The following is an 18,472-nucleotide window of genomic DNA, read 5'->3' as shown; positions in this document are numbered from 1 at the left end:
TAGAGGGTGAACAGAAAAATGAGGAATCACAGAAAGGTCCCTTCCACAGATCTGGCCCCTCGAGATGGCTGAGAGTGGGTCAGGAGGGATGGGACCGGCTTCCCCACTATACTATGGAGGAAGAAGCTCAACTATCATCAAAGCTGGAGACAGAGAGAGGGAGCTCGTGGACCATCATCTTAATGCAGTGCTGGGCATCAGGGAGACGAGGGTGACGGAGAGGATGCCAGGGAAGTGTGCATCCCACCACTGAGCACAAAAGCACCACCAAGGAATCCTTAACTACGTCACTGTCACAGGGAAGCGAAAACACACAGGAAGTCACGCAACACGGAGCGGACTCTGGGAGAGCCATCCCAGCTATCAACAACAGATGTTTGTAAGAAAGAAGACAATAGCTGTTTCTTTCTTCCTATTCGAAAGGCTCCGATGCTTCAACTTGAGAATCAGGTGTATAATTAGGGTTAGTTATCTGGGGAGGGTGGCCAGTCAAATTCTGATGAGAAGCCTTAACTACCCAGGAGTCTCTTATCTGAGGAACCCCTCGGGGTCATCATTTACACGGAGGATTTGGGGACCTGGGGGCAGACTAGAAGTCAGCATTAGCTTCTGGCTGTTCTGTCTATCTGCAGAGTCCTGCTAGGGCCAGGCCCATGCTTGCTACCCCTCACATCCCACCTGTATGCATTTCACCCCCATTCCACAGAAAAGAGCTTTGAGGCTTTAATGGCCTAGGTGATGTACCCCCTGTAGAGCCATATCTGGGATTGTGTGGCCCCCACCCAGGCCTTCTAACCTGTGCTCCCAATCAGAATCCCTGTCTGTCAGTAAAGAACCATTTCTATCAGGCGAGGAGGTCAGTCATGGACAGAGAGGTCACAGTGACAGGTAACCTTGTGCAAGGACATGGCACAGCCACTTCCCTAAGCACGAGGATAGAAAAACAAGTGGAGTTGAGAGGAGACGGGGACAGGGCTAGCACATACCTCTTTGATGTCTGCAGGAGAGGAAAATGATCCCAGACTTGGGGCTGGGGCCGCCCCAGCTTTTCCCCATCCACACTTAGAGAAGGTCACCTGGCTCCCAGCGTCATTGTCATACTGCCCAATGCTCAGCTTCCGAAGCCGTCCCCCTACGGGGTCATCACCTGAGGAGCCAGTGAGGAGGAAAAAAAGTGAATATGGTCCTTACAGCAGAGTATAGAGACCACTGATAAAACCCATCATAAACTATCCAGACAATGTCATCACTAGTCAGCCACCTCCAGACAGACAGGAGGGCTGCTATCAGCAGGCTATGGCAATCCCAGAGACAAGCCAGAGCACTGCTTCCAGGAAAGGTAAGGCCAGGTACCAGGACTCAGCCCACAGTGCTAGGACAGGAGACTATGGCTAAGCTTAAGTTCAGAGAGAGCCAGCTAAGATCCAACCCCGGGCCTGTTATGAGAAGGTTAGCACCTGCAGTGAGCCAGGCACGTGGCTCTGTTGTGACAAACTGAATCTTCACATGGAGTGATACTAAGAATAAACACTTAATACCTCAATGCCAGAATCTCCAGTTATTTACTCCTGACCTAGAGGCTCCTGGTCCCTGCTCTTAGCCAAACCTGATCATCTTGTTGGGGAGAAAAGTATGTCTTGGCTAGCTTGTTAGCTTTTTAAACTTTCTTCCAGGGAATTCTTAAAATTGGGCAATAGGGGGAAACCTGCAGCAGCCTCCAAAGGTAATAATGTTTCAACTCACAATGCAGTCTTTCATAACAAACTGCCAGGATTTGCTGGCAGTCCAGGCGTAAGCTAAAAACACAGAATCCCTACAAATATGGTGGGGTGTGCATGTGATTTCATGAAGCAGGGCCACCATGGGTTCAAGGTCAGTCTGGACTAGGTGCTGAGACGCTATCTCAAAAACAGTAAATAAATAGGGGATGGGGAGATGGCTCCATCTGTAAAGTGCTTGCTGCACAGGGAGGAGACTTCACACAAGGTCACCAAAATCCATTCTCAGGGAGACAGGCAGCCCTCCTAACTCTTAAGATGTGTGGTCCTGGGAATGGAGGTCTGACACCGCAGGACTAACAAGGCCTAGTGAGAGAAAGTCTAAGGGGACAGCAGCAGTCTTAGGAAGAGCCAAGGTGCCTGCATCTGCACCAACAATGGTGACAAAGACAGATCAGAAGGAGTACGGCGTACCCACGGCGTCTGCTGACCAAGCTGGGCCTTCCTACATGAAAGAAAGGCCCCGCAATCCCTCGATCAAGGTGGTGAGAGCAGACCAGTTTGGGAGCTGGGAGTTCTCTCTGCATCACACAGCAAATCGGTAAGCAGCCAACGCATCAGTGTCAGAGCTGCAATGGCAAATGCTTTAGGGTACCAAAGAAAGAAGGCAATGGTGCCAAAATACTCAAAAGCCAATCTCTGGGATGTGGAATTCCAGACAAGGGCTCATATTTTCTATGGATGTCTCTATCTTTTTCAAGCTTTCAAACTACAATTTTTTCATAATTTTATCTTTTTAAAAACTAAAAGATAATTATACCGTTTCTCCCTTCCCACACCTTGTTCTTATTCAAATCCATGGCCCCCTTTTCTTTAATTACTAATATATAATACATACACATACAGTACATACACAGAGACACACACACACACATTCCTAAATATATAAAACAACCTGCTTAACCCATGTTAACATGTCTATTGGCATTGTCTGGCCAGGACATGTTTAGGCAACCATGCTAGTAAGAGCTTATAACTTCTCTGACATTTCTAGAAGGCACTATCTCTTAGCAAAATTCCAGTTCCTTTGTCTGTATCTTTTAAGGTTTTCAGACATAGGCACCAGTGCCTCAGAAGAAAGGTGGGCGAAGGACTGCCCACAGAAAACCACAGGCACCTCCATTTCTGCCTGACACCTCTCACCACACTAGGGCCTCTTAGCCACTGTCCCCAGGTAGGAAAGACACAGAAGCAAGCAGACATTTCTACTCACACCCTGGCTATCTTGAGATCTGGAAGGAGGCTGGCTGTTATGGGGATGTTTCTCTATGTGTTTCAATGCACTATCTCTGGTGCCTGCAAAGCTGGTCACCTCCCTTTCGAGAGACTGAAACAGCAAGCACAGCATCTCTGCACTGCTGCCTCCCTGGGGCTCGGCTTCCGTACTGAAGATAGATGTGGAGGTAGGCGCCTGCCCAGGCAAGGTGCTGATCTCTGCGATCATGCCTAAGTCTCAGCTCTGATGTCTATCCGAATGATGAGGACTGGATGTCTGTGTGTGGGTGAGAGACGGGAAGGCAGGAGACGGAGGGTGGGGGAACGGATGAACTGGGACCTGGTCGGCATCCTAGGCTGTCGGATGACTTCTCAGGCCTCCCTTAGAGAGCCTATGGTGGTTTGTCAGACTCAGGCTCCCGACCCTCCCTTCCCTCGGAACAGTGCCATATTGTGAGGAAGACACATGGCTTGTTTATTTTTCCACTCTAGGCTCGACATGTGAGCATCTGCAGGGGAATAAATCCTTGATGTTCACTAGCTTACGCTCTTTACTAACATAATTTTACAGTGTGCACACACAGCCATTGCTGTGTACCACCCCTAGTCCTCCCCTGCTCAAGGTGTGTGCTTGGGGCTATCTGCAAGCTCCTAGCAGGACTCCAGGGGCTGGGGATGGGAGTCAGGGGCTGTAACAGAGCCTCGGGTTTCCCTCTATGGCTGCTGTACCACATCTGCAGAAGCAGAAACAGCAAAGCATGGGTTTACATTATATGGGCCCCAAACTGACTTCAGATATCTGGGGTAAAGCTGACTTGATGGGCTTGGGCCATCTGAATAGCAAACTACTTATTGAGTCAAGGAGGAAGTAGGCAAACCCTACTCTCTGAACAGTGTTGTAAAATTCCTGTCATACAGGTGGCCACAGCAATAGTTATTTCTCGTCTTCCTGTAAGAAATCAAATCCAGAAGAAAACAGAAAAGGTGGAAAAACAAAATAAAACAAAAGACTTCATGAGAGTAGGGGATGCTGGTGGATACTCTAAGGTCACTACTGACGCTGGCTTGAAGGAGCCTTCTAAGGGTTCTAGGCAGCCTTACACTCACACCAGCCCCTTCTGGATTCTGAGAACACCCAAGGGAGGAAGCAGGGACCAAATGAAGCTCAACGGAACCTTTGCAAGCACAGGGCCTCTCCCATAATTGTGGTAGACCCACCTGTACCTGCTGGGGCCCAGTTGGCTCCCTTCCCACCTGTGCCTGCTGGGTCCCAGTTCTTGTAGGAAGCTACACCTGCTTCTAGCATGTTCCCTGCCAGTAAAGAGGAACTTGAACTGTCCCCTGGCACTTACAAAAGCTCAGGGAGCTCAGAACGAACACATCAGGACACTTAAAGCCTATGTGAGCACAGAATATTAGCCTGCAATTATGCTGGTGAGCTTTGTTCCAGGGACCCTCCATGCAGCCAGGCTCCCCATAGAGGGAAGGACAAGTAGAAAAACCATGAGGTGACCTGCTTTGCTTGGTAGCGTGCCTGGACACCCCACAGCCCACCAACTGTTACCAGTGCCTTCATCTGTCCTTGTATGGGTCATCCTTCCACCTGACCCAAAGGATCCACCAGACCTCAGGTTATAGCTTAAGACTTGAGTCCCTATCTCCCCTTTCCTGCTACTCCCCAAGTCCATGCACTGGTATGTGGGCACACCCCTGAGCACTACCCAGGACCACCACAGACCTTGTCAAGGAAAGCAGGAGCTGAGGCTACCATGAGTCTCTAGAAGGCACCAAACCTGAGAAAGATTGGGAAGCAGTTGCTAAATCACTGAAAACACAGATAGGGACAGAGCCCTATAGCACTCCAAGGCCAAGCAGCTGTGTGGGCAGTGCGGGAGCAGGGCAAAGACAGCCAGGCTAAGGGGCACCTCCACCAAGGCCACCATGATAGTGGGGAGAACATGCCAGGGAACTCCCTCAAGCACTTCATCTGGAGGCACTGGAGGCCTTGTGGGAAGAGCTGCAAAGCACAGGGAGCAGAAGAAGTGGATTCAGGCCAAGACTGTCAGGCACTGTGTTGACATGCAGGACTGAGTGCAGGATAGCCCAGGATAGGTAACACTGTTCCTGGGGAGCTCTGAGTGTGTATTTGGGGAAGGGGTTTAGACCACTTAGCTGGAAAACTGTATTTTAGAATTAATCTTCCACAATGCTCCTTGGCAGTTCTACACTTCTTCGTATGTACCCAACTCCTAACCATGAGAATGGTACCAAACCCTTCCTCACTGGTATGTTTTCCGTGTCCTTCAGTAGTGCTATGGGCCACCCAGAAGTTTCTTGGTATCACCTGGCCTGTCTGGGAAGAGGGAGAGGAGTACGGAGCAGGAGACATCATGACACCCAGACTGACTCTTCAGGGCAGAATCCTCTCCACAGTGAGGCATATGGCCCACTGTGCTGCTAAAATAAATCTACCAGTCCTGTGGGAGGCGGCTTATGGGGCAATACATGACCACTGGCTGTCCTCTACAGCGTGGTCCCAAACTCTGGCCCCATTAGAAGCAAGCCACCCTCAAAGAGCCATGGGTCAACTCTCTGAGTGACTAGACACACAACCACAATTGTAACCACGTGGTTCTCCACAGAATGTCATTACGATCCTCCACTGAGGGTGTCATCCTTTCTCTTCTCCATCTACTCTTCCCTTGGAGCCATGGCATCACTGTCCATGCTTTCAACTTGGAGGCACAGCACATCTGGACCCAGGAGTCAGTGGATAAGCATAAAGTACTTCAGACATTCAAGCCCCGACCAGGCCAATCAGCCACCCTTTGCAGAACCCCCCCCCCCAAAAAAAAAGCATACACAGGCATCCTTAGCACCCACATCCCAAAAGCTCCCAGGTGGTTACAGTGTGCAGTGTAAAGAATAGATGGAATCAGCAAAGAGGATGCCCCGCCCACTTAACAGTAGACTTAGGGACTCTTACCAGAACTCTACACATGCATGCAGGTGGAATGGACAGGTTAACTTGCTTGGCCACACTGAGCATCTCTCATACACACAGTAACACACAACTAATGAAAATGAATGGGAACAGCATGACCCATTTTACAATACAATCTTTATTTTCAATTTGGGATCCTAGAAGGAAAAGCACCTAAGTGACAGGTTCGTCTTTACAAGATCACGTAAGAATGAGGCAAGGCTGGCATCTCGTGGCATGGGAGTGGTTTTGGAAACTCCCTCACATTCCCGAGAGTGAAAACAAATACGGAGAAGGCTAAGGTAGAGGCCTCTTGAGTTCAGCTCACTCAAGTAAACAGGCAGAACCTCTACAAAGAGTGAAAAAAGAAAGGCTACCTCAGCACAAATGTACCCTGTAATGAACTAATGTGTTCTCTTTTTGGTAAGCTAAACCAAGAAAGACTTAGTAGGCCTGGCCACCTGGTGGGTTTGTCCCTCAAGAGCAGGTGGCATGCATTTCTCATAAAGAAAGTAGGTAGGACACTGGGAGCCCACGTGCTGAGAGTGACATCGGTAAGAAGGCAGGAAAAGCCCTCTGTATATACCCAGAGCTGTCCCTTCCTTCCCATCTCTGGTCCTAATCTGGTCCTAACAAGGAAGGAGACTTCTGCAAAGCTTCGACAGAGGAAAGGAATGGACTCAAAGATGTGCTGCTCTGGGAGTCCTGGAAGTGCCTGCTTTGGGGAAGGTGTATCTGAAAGGGACAGAAAATATCCCCAAACCTGAGAAGAACATCTTTATATTGCTAAATGAACTCTGCATAGAAAGATCTCCAAGCTCCAAGAGAGATCTCGGGTTACCTCACCCACTACTCGCATCTAGGTCATTCCACTCACCAGTAGGGTTCCAGGACCCAGTTATGGTTCCTTTCTTTTTATGTTTAAGTAACATCTTCTACTACATCTACAGAGGACACAGTGCGTCCCTCAGTCAAGGCCCATATCATGACACAAAGGCCACGTGGCAGGATCAGAAATGACAGCTGACCTCACCAAGCCTGAGAGCTGTCAGAGCCTCTTCATCCTGATGAAGAGAAAGGATCTGACCTCCATTCTATGGAATACCCAGAGGCGGCCTTCCCAGAACTGGGTGTCTCACAAGATGATGACGGACCAAATGTTTCTAGTACACTGAGGAAGCAGAGCTTCTGGAGACAAGCTGTCCGTGTACGAGGCTGGAGGTGGTTTCTCCAGCAAACTCAGCCAGGACTGCCCTGTGACCCAGTAAATCCACATCTGGTAATAAGGAAATAGTATTCCCACAGGAATGTGTGCACGCATGTGCAAAGCATCAATATTCACAACAGCCAATAGCTGGTAGAATCTTAGTGTCACTGACAGATGAAGAGATCAGCTATGGAGTATTATTTAGCCATAAACAGGAAAGCATCTCCAATAGTCACAGACTTTTACATATAACGTGCTCTATAAAAGAAAGCAGCCAAGAAGGGCCACATAGTATATACAATTACATTTACAAGAGAAGCAAGAACAGCATATCTAGGGAAGTAGGTCAGTGTGCTGGGGGCTAAGGTTGGGTGGATGGGAAGTGTTCACTAATGGATTAAAGTCTTCTCTGGGAGGAACAGGGAAAGTTCATAAACCACAGGATGGTAGTGACTGTACAGCAGTATAGCTGTCCTAGAAGAACTGAGACCTGGTAGCTCCCCACCCCTTACAGGGAAAAATCCCAAGGCTGTCATTATGTCAAGTCAAGCAATGTGTCCCCAGTGCTGAATTTTTTCCCATCTGAAACTCCTCTGCCGAGCTGGAAGCAAACACCACCCATGACATTTCCATGCACCAAGTCCCTTCAAGTGACTCTGGGCTGTAACTCCTGACCCATAACAAAGTCTTACCCATAGTGCCTTACCCTGACAGATCCACCACCACCACTGATGGGACAGTGATCATATAGACAAGCTTTGAGCTGCCCAAGGATCCATGGCTCACCCTCTGGGCTCTCAGGACACAAGACAGAACCAGTGGTAGGGCCTACCCAACCCATCCTGCATTACTCCCTGACACCTCTGCCTGTACTTGATGTTTAGTTCCGAGCCTCCTCCAAATACCACACCCTCTGGGGGCATCTGTCTGGCCGTTACCCCTGTACCAGCCAGTCCCAGTTGTGAGGGTCTCATGGAACAACACCCCAGATTCCTTGGCTTGCTAATGGTGATGGTGACTAAAACGTGTTAGCAACAGTGAACTGCATGAGGGTCTCCTCTTCCACACCTCTGGTCCCTGCCATAAAAGCACACAAGGGCAGTATTACAAGCTGCAATCTGAAGCTTCATGCGCTCCTCCCACAGCAAAGGAATTCTAAAAACACAGGCCAGGGTGCTATGTGCAGGAAGTGCCTGCCAGGTTCTTGTCATCGGGCCACTGAGACTAATGGAACAAGAATCAAATATTTTAACAACACAAAACAACAAGTCTCCAAGGTAGGGAACAGGCAGCCAGCTTTCTGTCATGTGCAGAAGGACAGGCTCCACAGGTTGCCTCTCTTCTCGGGTAGGCCCACCATGCCACTGCCATTCAAAGGCTGGGATCCCAGAAATGTACCCACTAGCTAGGCTGAATTGAAATTGGCAAGGGGGAGCAGGAAAGCAGAGGCTGGGGGTCTGCCAAATCAGGTAGAGCCAAGGTCCATCACACCAGAGTGAGGGTGCAGTCTTACTGGCCATGGGGCGCTTTGAAGAAATAAAATCCCCCAAAGGAACTGCCTGCCCTCACCCGGTTTTACAAGGGAGAGGACACTGCAGTCAGCTGCACAGGCACCAGAAATGACTCCTCACCTCTGGTCAGCCTCTCTGGTCCTATGGTAGTCAGGCTGCTGCACAGCCTCACCTCACCTCAGCTCAGCTGTCCGCCTAGCAGAGCAGCTGGGGTGGAAGGGTATCTATCTGCATTGCTGCCTGACAAGAAGATCTCTGTTCACAAATCTCTCTAAGGTTTTTACCCATCCCAGCAAGCATCATGAAGAAGCCTGGCTGGTGAAAGAGCAGGACTGCAGCAGAGTAAAACCCAAGAGATGCTGAGTGGACAAGAGGGAGGGATTTTACTTCCCAGTGGACTGAAATCATTAAAACAGAGAGGGTACTCAGAGCGAACTGTCTCTATCACCATCACAACCTTCCCTGCACCACCACCATCTTCTCCATCACTGTTACCACCACCACCATCATCACTATGGAAACCATCCCTATAGTCACTATCACCACTGTCACCAAGGGTCCCAACACCATCATCACCACCAACAACAAGGTTTTCTGGGAAACAAAGAAACAAACAGCCTCTTCTAACAAATGGCATGACTTTCTATTGAGCGGATCCCATGAAATCTACCAAACAAACACCCCCCAAACCAACTAACAACAATAACAAAATCCTTCTAGAAAAGCAAATCCAGCAGAATGAAAGTTTCTAACTAGAATAAAAAAAAAAATCTCACATTAGCTATTCATCACCAATAGCTGAGATAACTGTTCCAGAAAGAAAAGGGCCTATTTTGGCACAAGACTTTGGAGGTTTGGATCCGAAATCAGTTGGCCCTGCCGCTTTGGTCCTAAAGCCATTATAGCAGAAAGGCATGGCAAAAATCAAACTGCTCCTCATGGCCAGAGAACAAGGGAGAGGAGAAAGAGAAAAGACAGGTTTCTACTATTCTTCTCAAGGGCACACACTTAATCACCTAAAGACTTAAGAGGCCCCATTACTTACAGTTTCTACCACATCTCAATGGTACCCTCTAGAAGCAAGCATTTACCATGGGGACTTTTGGGAAACACGTAAGATCCGAATGACTGTCAGAGTGTTTCTTGTCACTACCATTGCCACTATCACTGCCATCCCAAACAAGAACAAGCTGCAGCCACAGCAGTACCGTTATTCCTACTGTACTGTGAAAGGAACATCCTCAGATACACTCAGCCTTCAAATGCGGTTTCTTTTCAGAAATGGCCCATCCCCCAGGGGGACCTTACTGCCCGCTATTCCCTGCAGAGCTGGTGTGAGCAACGCTGCATAGCTCTGTTGGAATACAGTCCCCAGGAGGAGCCTGGTGGAACTGTTCTCAACTCCTTACTACACACAGTAGCTTTCATGCATTTATGATCTAGAACGTGAAGGATCTTCCTGACTTGAGGATGCTGAGGCTCCAGCATCCTACAGTGAACCTGCATCTATGCTTGGAATTGAGAGTTCAGCAGGAGCTGGCATTGGTATCAAGAGGAAAGGAGGGCCAGGGAGGGCTCATGGAAAAGATACAGCATTCTGGGAACTCTGCAGCCCAGAATCTTCGTGTGTGTACAAGACTCAGAACGGCTGGCTGCAGTCAAGGCAATTCCGCATCCACAATGGGGCTGGGTTTCATGCACAGAAATGTCCTGGGGACATCATGAAGCCTTTCAGTGTCACTGGGCCTTCCCTATTCAACCATGCATCTCAGCAGCCTTCACTCCCCAACTCATCCAACTAACCGAGAGAATAGGCCTGGATAAAGAGACCTGGGAACCGTTTAAAGTAAAGGCTTTTATAACACTCCAAAACGTATAGGGGTTCAAAACTCAGCTGCTTAGCCATCTGTACTATTCTGAATTTCTCTGACATCTGGGGATTTCTGTTTTATAACATTCATCACTAAATTTTTCCATTCGGAGATGGGAGTGTGCATGCTAAACTTAAATCTTAAGATCAAGAACTAGAGAGGTGGCTCAGCAGTTAAAAGCACTGGCTACTCTTCTAGAGGGCCTGTGTGTGAGTCTCAACACTCACATGGTGACTAACAATCCTCTGCAACTCCAGTTCCAGAGCATCCGATGCCCTCTTCTGGATTCTATAGGCACCAGGCACACAAGTGGTGTACAGACATATATGCAGGCAAAATACTTATACACGCAAAAAAAATTAGAAACAAATTTTTTTAAATTCAATTATAAAGTTTAAGATCAACAGGGTCCTAGCATTTTTTTCTACCTGTCGGGGAGGAAAGAATGCCCCCTTCTTTACCCAGGTGGATATAAGCACATAAGCATTTTTTGATGGGATTTTTATCAAAACAAGGTTTCCTGCGTTGAGCTCCAAGAGTCAGGTTGTGCGGCTGCCCACACCACACCCAGGCTTCTTCTACTAAGAACAGTGCAGGCCTGGGAGGATTTGGGAGTTGGGTGCTGCCTTAACACAGGAAGCTCATCTTGGAAAAACAGCTGGCTCTAAGAAGGTTGTCACCCGCTGGCTCGGCTCTGTCCTCACGGTGAGCTCTGTATTCATGTTCTGCTGCATGGGGACAGAGCTTCATTTGCAGCAGGATTCTGAATTCCCAAAACACCTTTGCAGAAGGTACTTTTGTTTAATATATATTCCGTGTGTGTGTGTGTGTGTGTGTGTGTGTGTGTGTGTGTGTGTGTGTGTGTAATACATATATATACATATATATAAAATGATACCACTATAGTTCCAAGGATTGACAATGACCCAAGATGCCTGTTGAACAAAGAAGGATTAGTAAATTACCAACCTGTTTAAGTAGAAAAGTTATTTCTTTTGATAATTATACTTATGTTTACAAGAAAAGGAATTAAAGAGGATCTAAGATTAAAATAAAACTCTAGTTAGTAAAGTGACCCATTTCTTCAGTAATTTAATGAAGGCCAACGTGAGGGCAGAAGCCACACAGTGATGTTCTCCAGTCCCTGGCATGGTATCCCTCCGGACTGTATTCAGTCAAGTAGAAAAAAAAAGGGACTAGAGCCTGAGTCCTGTGTCCACGCCCATACACCATTAGACACTTGCAAAGTTTTCCGAAACTCAGGAGGGGATTTTGTTCCTGGAAGAAAGACTTTTGATTTACTCTTCCCAAGTACAGTCTTCCAAGAACATTCATTAAGCAAACCTTAGAACTCCAAATTTCCTTTAAGTATCCAATTCAATTCAATGAGCTCAAGCGCCTACATAAATTAACCTGGCGCCTGGGTCCTCGGTCACTGCTATGCTTTCTGTTGTTAATGGCAACACCACAGCCTCAGAACTGTGCTGGGGAGGACACCTACCTACCAGCACTCCAACCAACTAGAAGATCCTGCTGTTTTGTCCAGTGATGCACCCAACACAGGAGAAAGATGTAATCTGGCTTCTCTTCTCGCCTCTCATCACCAGACACTGGGCTAGCCCTTCCTTCCCACAGACAGCACAAGCAAAAGTCACCGCCACCCTGTCCTTTGATAACAGCCTGCCAGTTAGCTGGCAGTCCATTGCAACTGTGACACTGGCTACAAGATCTTGTTCCTGCCTGAAGGAGAAGGGGCCAGACATCAGCCAGGCTACAACCTTCCAAAGAGGGCAGAGGCCATGAGTCTATACCACAGGGTCCATGTGAACGCAAGCCTTGTCATTACCTAATAACCTCCACAGACATGACAGCAAGGTGAAGGAAGGCCCTGTAGCAAGGGTCCTTGGAAGATGAATAAGCCATTCTGCCAGGACTCTAAAGCAACAACAGTCAGCCCACACAGGGACTTCTATCGTCAGCATCACTAGCACACAAGGTCAGGGGGATCCTCAGACTCACTGAGAAGCACAGAAAAGTACCCATGGGAGAGAAGAGGAGATGGGACAGCCTTCTCTTGCACTGTCTTTCTTGTCCTCCTGGTCCGGGCTCCCAGCAACACCCACAGCTCCATCTTACATGTCACCGCCTGCAGCCAGTTCATCAGCCTCTCGTAGATAACTCACCTTGGCCAGTCCCCTCCAGGGATAACCTTGTGCAGATCCCAGCCAGAGCCTGTCCCTTCCATTAACTCCCAGACCTCTTTTCAGGATGTTCCACCCATGTCATACATACACTTTGGCTTGCTGCCTGCCTTTTCATCCAATGACAAAGGTGTCTCTCAGACTGTCTTGACCCTTGTTAACACACACAAAGAACACTTGGTAGTGATCTGATCCCAAGGCAGGTTTTATCACTCTGATGCAGGAAACACTCCCATAGGCTTGGCCAGAGGACACTACTGAACTTGGTCTTACCAAGAAGCCTCTGCTCTGGTGTCCAGTTCCCCTGGTTCTAAGGCAGAAAGGCCCACACAGTTCTCTCTTGACAACTCTTACCAGCTTCAGAGGGTGCAGTACACAGACAGTCCTCACAAAGTGGCTGTCACCCTTGCTGGGCTTAGGTCTGTGGTCTAGGTTCTAGATCACAGTTTTCAGGATCCAAGAACCCAGATCTGCTGTGTCTGAGCTTCTCCGAGACCACTCCATACTCTCCGCTTTCTGCCCCACGTACCTGTCTCCCTCAGCCATCAAGAACCACCAAGCTCCTCTCTAACACACGGTGGCCCCTGCTACCCATGAATAGCCTACATGTCGTCTTGGAAGCTTGGATGATATATTTGTAAATAGGACAGTTTACATACCCTGACTGCTTAATCAGACCTCTGTTCTTACAAGGATGACTCAAGAGCCCAAGGAGGCGTCTGAATCACCAAGACGCCTGGCACTCTTCCCTAAAGGAACAGTCTTGAAATGAGAAAAGTTTCACTGCTGAGCTGATTCTTCAGACGTGGAAACTGAGGCTGAGAGAATGTATGCATAGGCTCTGAATCAGCACACAGCTAGCAGGTGGCCGAGGAATATGGGTCAGCTATCTGGTGCTCCCAAATGACCTGCTGCACTTACCAACAGGCATGACAAGGATGTGAAATAAGACACTGATATTCCTCTTCAAGGGCCCCCACCCCTGCCCCAAACCATTTTTATAGGCAAGTTTTACAGCTCTTTCTTCCCATCGTTCAATTCTGCTAACAAGCTCTTATAGTGCCAAGGTACCACTTGGATTCTAGGCCACAGCTGTAAGAGCAGAAACTGCCAAGAAAATGCCTCTCCATCGTGAGTTTCAACAAATCCAAATTCCCAGCTGGATACATCCAACCTGACATCAACACCCCATCAGCTCACCTTGCCGGCCAGGGCTCCGGCCAGGGCCATCCACAGAGTCCAGCCTGCCACCACACCGGAGCCCACTTCCCACACCATCAGGACACACAGAGCCATTAGCTGAGATACCAAGGGCATTCAGGTGTGTGGGGATGGGCTCAAAGGTGGGGTCCAGCTCCAAGATCAGCCTGTTAAGTTGCTCAATGGACTGATCAATATCCAGAGTAGGAGAGCCTGGAGAGGGGCCAGCATTCAGCTCCGGATGTACTCCATTCATGACTCTGTCATCTTGAAATCTGGGCTGGAGAGCTTTACCAGGACAGAGTTGCTGTGTGTCAGGGGGATTTGGCCCATTGCTGATGCCTCTCTGAACAGCCACTCTGCTGCTGGCTCCCCGGTTGGGAGTAACCGGGATGTGGGGTGGGGGCTGGGCAAGGCCAGTATTGTCCACTGTACTGCGGCTACCGAGCCTGGCCTCCCCATCTGAGGCAAAGCTGTACTGGTGAGCAGCCACCATCTGCTGCTGACGTACCCACGTCTGGGTGGAGTAGTTACTTTGCCCGTAGGCCTGTGCTGGGGTGGGTGCAGAGGGCTTCCTCAACAGGGGCTGCAGCTGCTTTTGCTCTCGGCCCCCCACACACATCCGCTCCCGATCATAAAGGGAGTCTACACCAAGGCCCAGGTCTGGAGAAAGGACACCATTGTGATCTTCAGCAACACCATTACCAAAGCCATCAGACAGGAGGGAGTTCTGGCTGCTCTTGAGGCAGGTGAAAGGGCCCAGGTGGGTTGACTGGGGCCCTTCAGAGGAGGAAAGAGTACCGAGGCTGTCCACACTGTGTAGATCATGATGGGGCATCTCATCATCCAGAATGTCAGTCTCCCGGTCCTTTAGGGCAGCATCCCCATTCACGTGGACCTGGGCTGGTACCACGTGGCGTGTCCCACTATACTTGCTGCGCATATCAGTCATGTCTTTGTGGGAGCTCACAGAGTCTTCTAAGCCAAATCCACTGAGCAGCTGGTCCAACTCAGCCTTCTCCTGAGGGCTCAGGCCTCTTCGGGCTCCTGGGGTCAGGCGCTCTTCTGTCTTATCAGTCCTGGCTGAGGCAGTAGAATGACCCGAGTCACTGCTGACTGACAGCGTGTGGTCTCCGTGGTCTGGACTGCTAGTGGCTGGCATGCCCTGAGGGCTACTAGGGATGCCAGAGTCTGAGGCACTCTTCTTCCTCACCTTGGCATACAGGCTGCCATCCACTGGCCCCTGTGTGTGTAGCACTGCAGAAAAAGCAAGAGACAGGCTGTAAGCCAAGGAGAAAAGGAAGTATTACCTACCGCAGTGGGCACGCACTTATCTAAACAGAGGAGTGAATCCATAATGCAACTCAATAGTAAACAAGTATAGTCTCAACTAGGGTCCCCAAACTCTACATAATCCTCTGCAGAGCAAGCAGCAATAAAGCATTCATGTATCAGACGTATTCGGCTAAAACCATTTCTGCCTTTTCTGCTTGGTTTTGTTTGTCATACTGAGGGTGGAGCCCAAGGTCTCATGCACACTAGTAAGCAACTGACCACTGAACCATTCCCTTAGCTTCATACTTACCTACCCATGTAGGAAACACCACACACACACACACATACACACACACACACACACACACACACACACACACACACACATCTATTAAGACATTTGGGGAATTTTCATTCTTTGAATCATTAATGTCATTATTTTGAATGTGGAAGCCTAGCTGAGTTCATGTGAATCCCCAAGAAGCAACAGTTTATCTACTTCCATCGATATATCTAACGGTTTTTGAACATGCAGGGTACTTTACCTGTCATTAAATTCACTATGTCACTGATAAGCCTGCTATCCCATCAGTACTCTGGGATATGCTAAAATCTAAATATGGAGCTCAATGGAAAGGGAAAGCAAAGACAATAGGAGAGGCTTAAGGCCCATGGATACAGCATAAGACCACTGGGCAACACAGGTATCTGATAACTGTCAGACATTGGGGCTGACATGCATGCACTACATGGAATGTCATGTAAACAATGTGGGCAGGAACAGCTGAACCCCCTGCTGCTGTTATTAATTAGGGCCAACGGCCGCTGTGGGTGGAGATTCCCAAGCCACATTCTGCTGACTGGCAGTTGAAATCGCCTTGGCCACACAGAGCGTGCCATAGCAAGAGCTTCCAAAAATAAGCCAGAGTTCACAGTCAGCACATCTCCCCTGCAAGTCTCCCCCATCTTCCTGAACTTTCTGTACTGTGGAATCTTAGGCATTCCACAGCAGAGGAGCTGCTGAAGGCTGGAAAACCAAGCTGTTTAGGCACCTAGAATCCGAGGCTTGAGCCACTATCCACCTATCTGGGGGCTGCTGAGCCCATTCATGCAGCAGCTCAGGAGAGACTAGCCCTGAGCACATGTCTCATGGCCCCTCTGAACAGCTGGACACTCGGTCACACTCAGCAGCTGCTGCTTGCTTTTGGAATTATTGGGATCGGCTGACATATTGGGAAAGGGGCTGAGAGGTTTGGGGTGCTGTGCCAAGTGCTCACACATTCCTGGGAACACAGCTCCGAGGACATGCTTAGCCTGGGCTCCATTCTCAGTTTAACTGCACTGTAGGGCAAACATGCAGAGAGCAGGAGACAAGGCTGGGGGGAACACTGATGTGGAGAGAGAACACTGTTGGCCTAAAGAAGCCCAACCACATTCTAAAGCAGAACCTGGGGGAGGGAAGCTTTGGGGGTAGGAATCATGTACACAAGCTGTAAATAGTACAAGTCTTCAGAAAGAAGGCAAGCGGTGACATGCACATACACTGGACTCAAGTGTGCAGTTATGGACCTTCATGTTGTTATTGCTTGTTTAAGGAGATCAGAAGGCTCTGGGAGAGTAAATAACTTAAGATTAAGCAGCTGTCAGGAGTGGGAGGCACTGAGAATGCAGGCTCCGGGGCCTGGATGCACCTGCAGCTCTACACCACCTCCCTGCACAGCCAAGGCCAAGTGCACATAGCTCGAGTCTCATTGGTGGCCCTGAGCAAGTGACAGTGAGCCAGGTTTCCGACCAAGAGACTGAGAGCATGTGCTACATCCAGCTCTGTTTTAAATACACAGGGAAATGCCTGGAAAGATGATCCTAAATCCAAAGTCACCTGAAAAGTGTCACCTTCACAGAGAGAACAAAGCAACCATGTGCAGAATCACTAAGGTTGTGTAAAGGCCCCTGAAAACACAGCAACATTACCCCATGCTTCAATTCCAGGCTCTCCCAACCAGGCATCCCCACCACAAAAGATGAAAGTGATTCTGTGTGGAGGCTGGCCTGAGAACTAACGGCAGCACTAGCATCTTTCTGGGCCCCACGGAAGCAACAGGGCCATCCAGCACTGGGATCTTCTGCTATGGGAAGCTCAACTACAGAAGACCCAGCACACTTCCTTCTGTTCTACAGAGCGTGAGGGGAAGGGCGCTCATGGGAACTTTCTGCTCTATAGGAATTATAGAGATGCTATGTTCCGACACACACCACATGCACAATGCCCCCCACACCTACACACACAGATACCTCACCCCCACCTCACCACACACACACACACACACACACACACACACACACACACACACACGAATGCCAGATGGTTGCTATTCCAGTTCCCTGCACAAGGCAGGTAGCCAGAGCACAGATCCCTGGGATACACAGCTAAGAGCAGGGAGTCTGTTTGTTTTGAGGGCAGAGTGCATGCTGCTGAGACAGCTCACTTCCAGCTTCCACTAGGTCTGAAGTCTGAGTCCTCCATAAATCTTAATTAAATGATACCATGGCTTAAAAAGAAAAGGAAAGGCAAGAATAAACTAAAAATATGCTTCTAATTTTCTAATTTAAACTGGAGTGCAACCAGAAAGTACTGGTGGGCTAGGAACCAAACTCCAAATTACTGCCAGAGTGGTATGTGTTCTGTTGACATTGTGGTTGTTGTTTTGTTTTGTTTTCTAGACAGGGTTTCTCTGCAGCCCTGACTGTCCTGTTCTGTTATTAGACCAGGCTGGCCTCGAACTCAGAGACTCTCCCTCCCAGTGCTGGGATTAAAGGCGTGCACTGCCACTGTTCGTGATATATGTTTTAACTGCTGAGCTCTGTTACTATCCCCAAGTAAAAGAAATCGTAAAATGACAGCAGACGCAGGAAAAAATGGCAGCGCGCCCTATGTGCCTGATCTCAGCCAGTCCAGTTCTGAGCCTTTGTGAGGCTCTCATAAATCCATATAGCTCAGACAGGGTATGGTTATGTTCCTGCAGGCAACCCCAACAAGAGCCAGAAGCATCCCCCGAGCTTCCTGTTGCATGCATTAGCTAGCTTTCAACCTCACAAAATGTCCAAGAAATCTAAACTGAAGCGTAAGTTGGCCTCTCCCACTAGAAGATGTGGAAGACAGGGCAGGCAAGAAGGCTGAGGAAGCTGCCCAAGGCAACAGCTTCTCAGCTGCACCTGCAGGCCCACAGCGGG

The 18,472-nt window shown here is 49.0% G+C and overlaps 1 protein-coding gene across 5 annotated transcripts in view; it reads right to left on the bottom strand.

The window, feature by feature from the left end:
• Nucleotides 1–18,472, bottom strand: part of Tns3 (tensin 3) — a 238,778-nt gene that overhangs the window by 48,000 nt on the left and 172,306 nt on the right. For all 5 annotated transcript variants that reach the window (XM_031339085.1, XM_031339080.1, XM_031339081.1 and 2 more), the window contains 2 exons: nt 13,967–15,223; nt 987–1,147 (listed from right to left, as the gene is read on the bottom strand). In XM_031339085.1, coding sequence (XP_031194945.1) covers nt 987–1,147; nt 13,967–15,223 — 1,418 coding nt within the window. The remainder of the gene's footprint in view (nt 1–986; nt 1,148–13,966; nt 15,224–18,472) is intronic.

This window comes from Mastomys coucha, unplaced genomic scaffold, assembly GCF_008632895.1.
Source record: "Mastomys coucha isolate ucsf_1 unplaced genomic scaffold, UCSF_Mcou_1 pScaffold22, whole genome shotgun sequence".
Taxonomy (NCBI): Eukaryota; Metazoa; Chordata; class Mammalia; order Rodentia; family Muridae; genus Mastomys; species Mastomys coucha.
The sequence above is the reverse complement of the archived record's forward strand: the minus strand, read 5'-3'. Positions and strand labels throughout refer to the sequence as shown.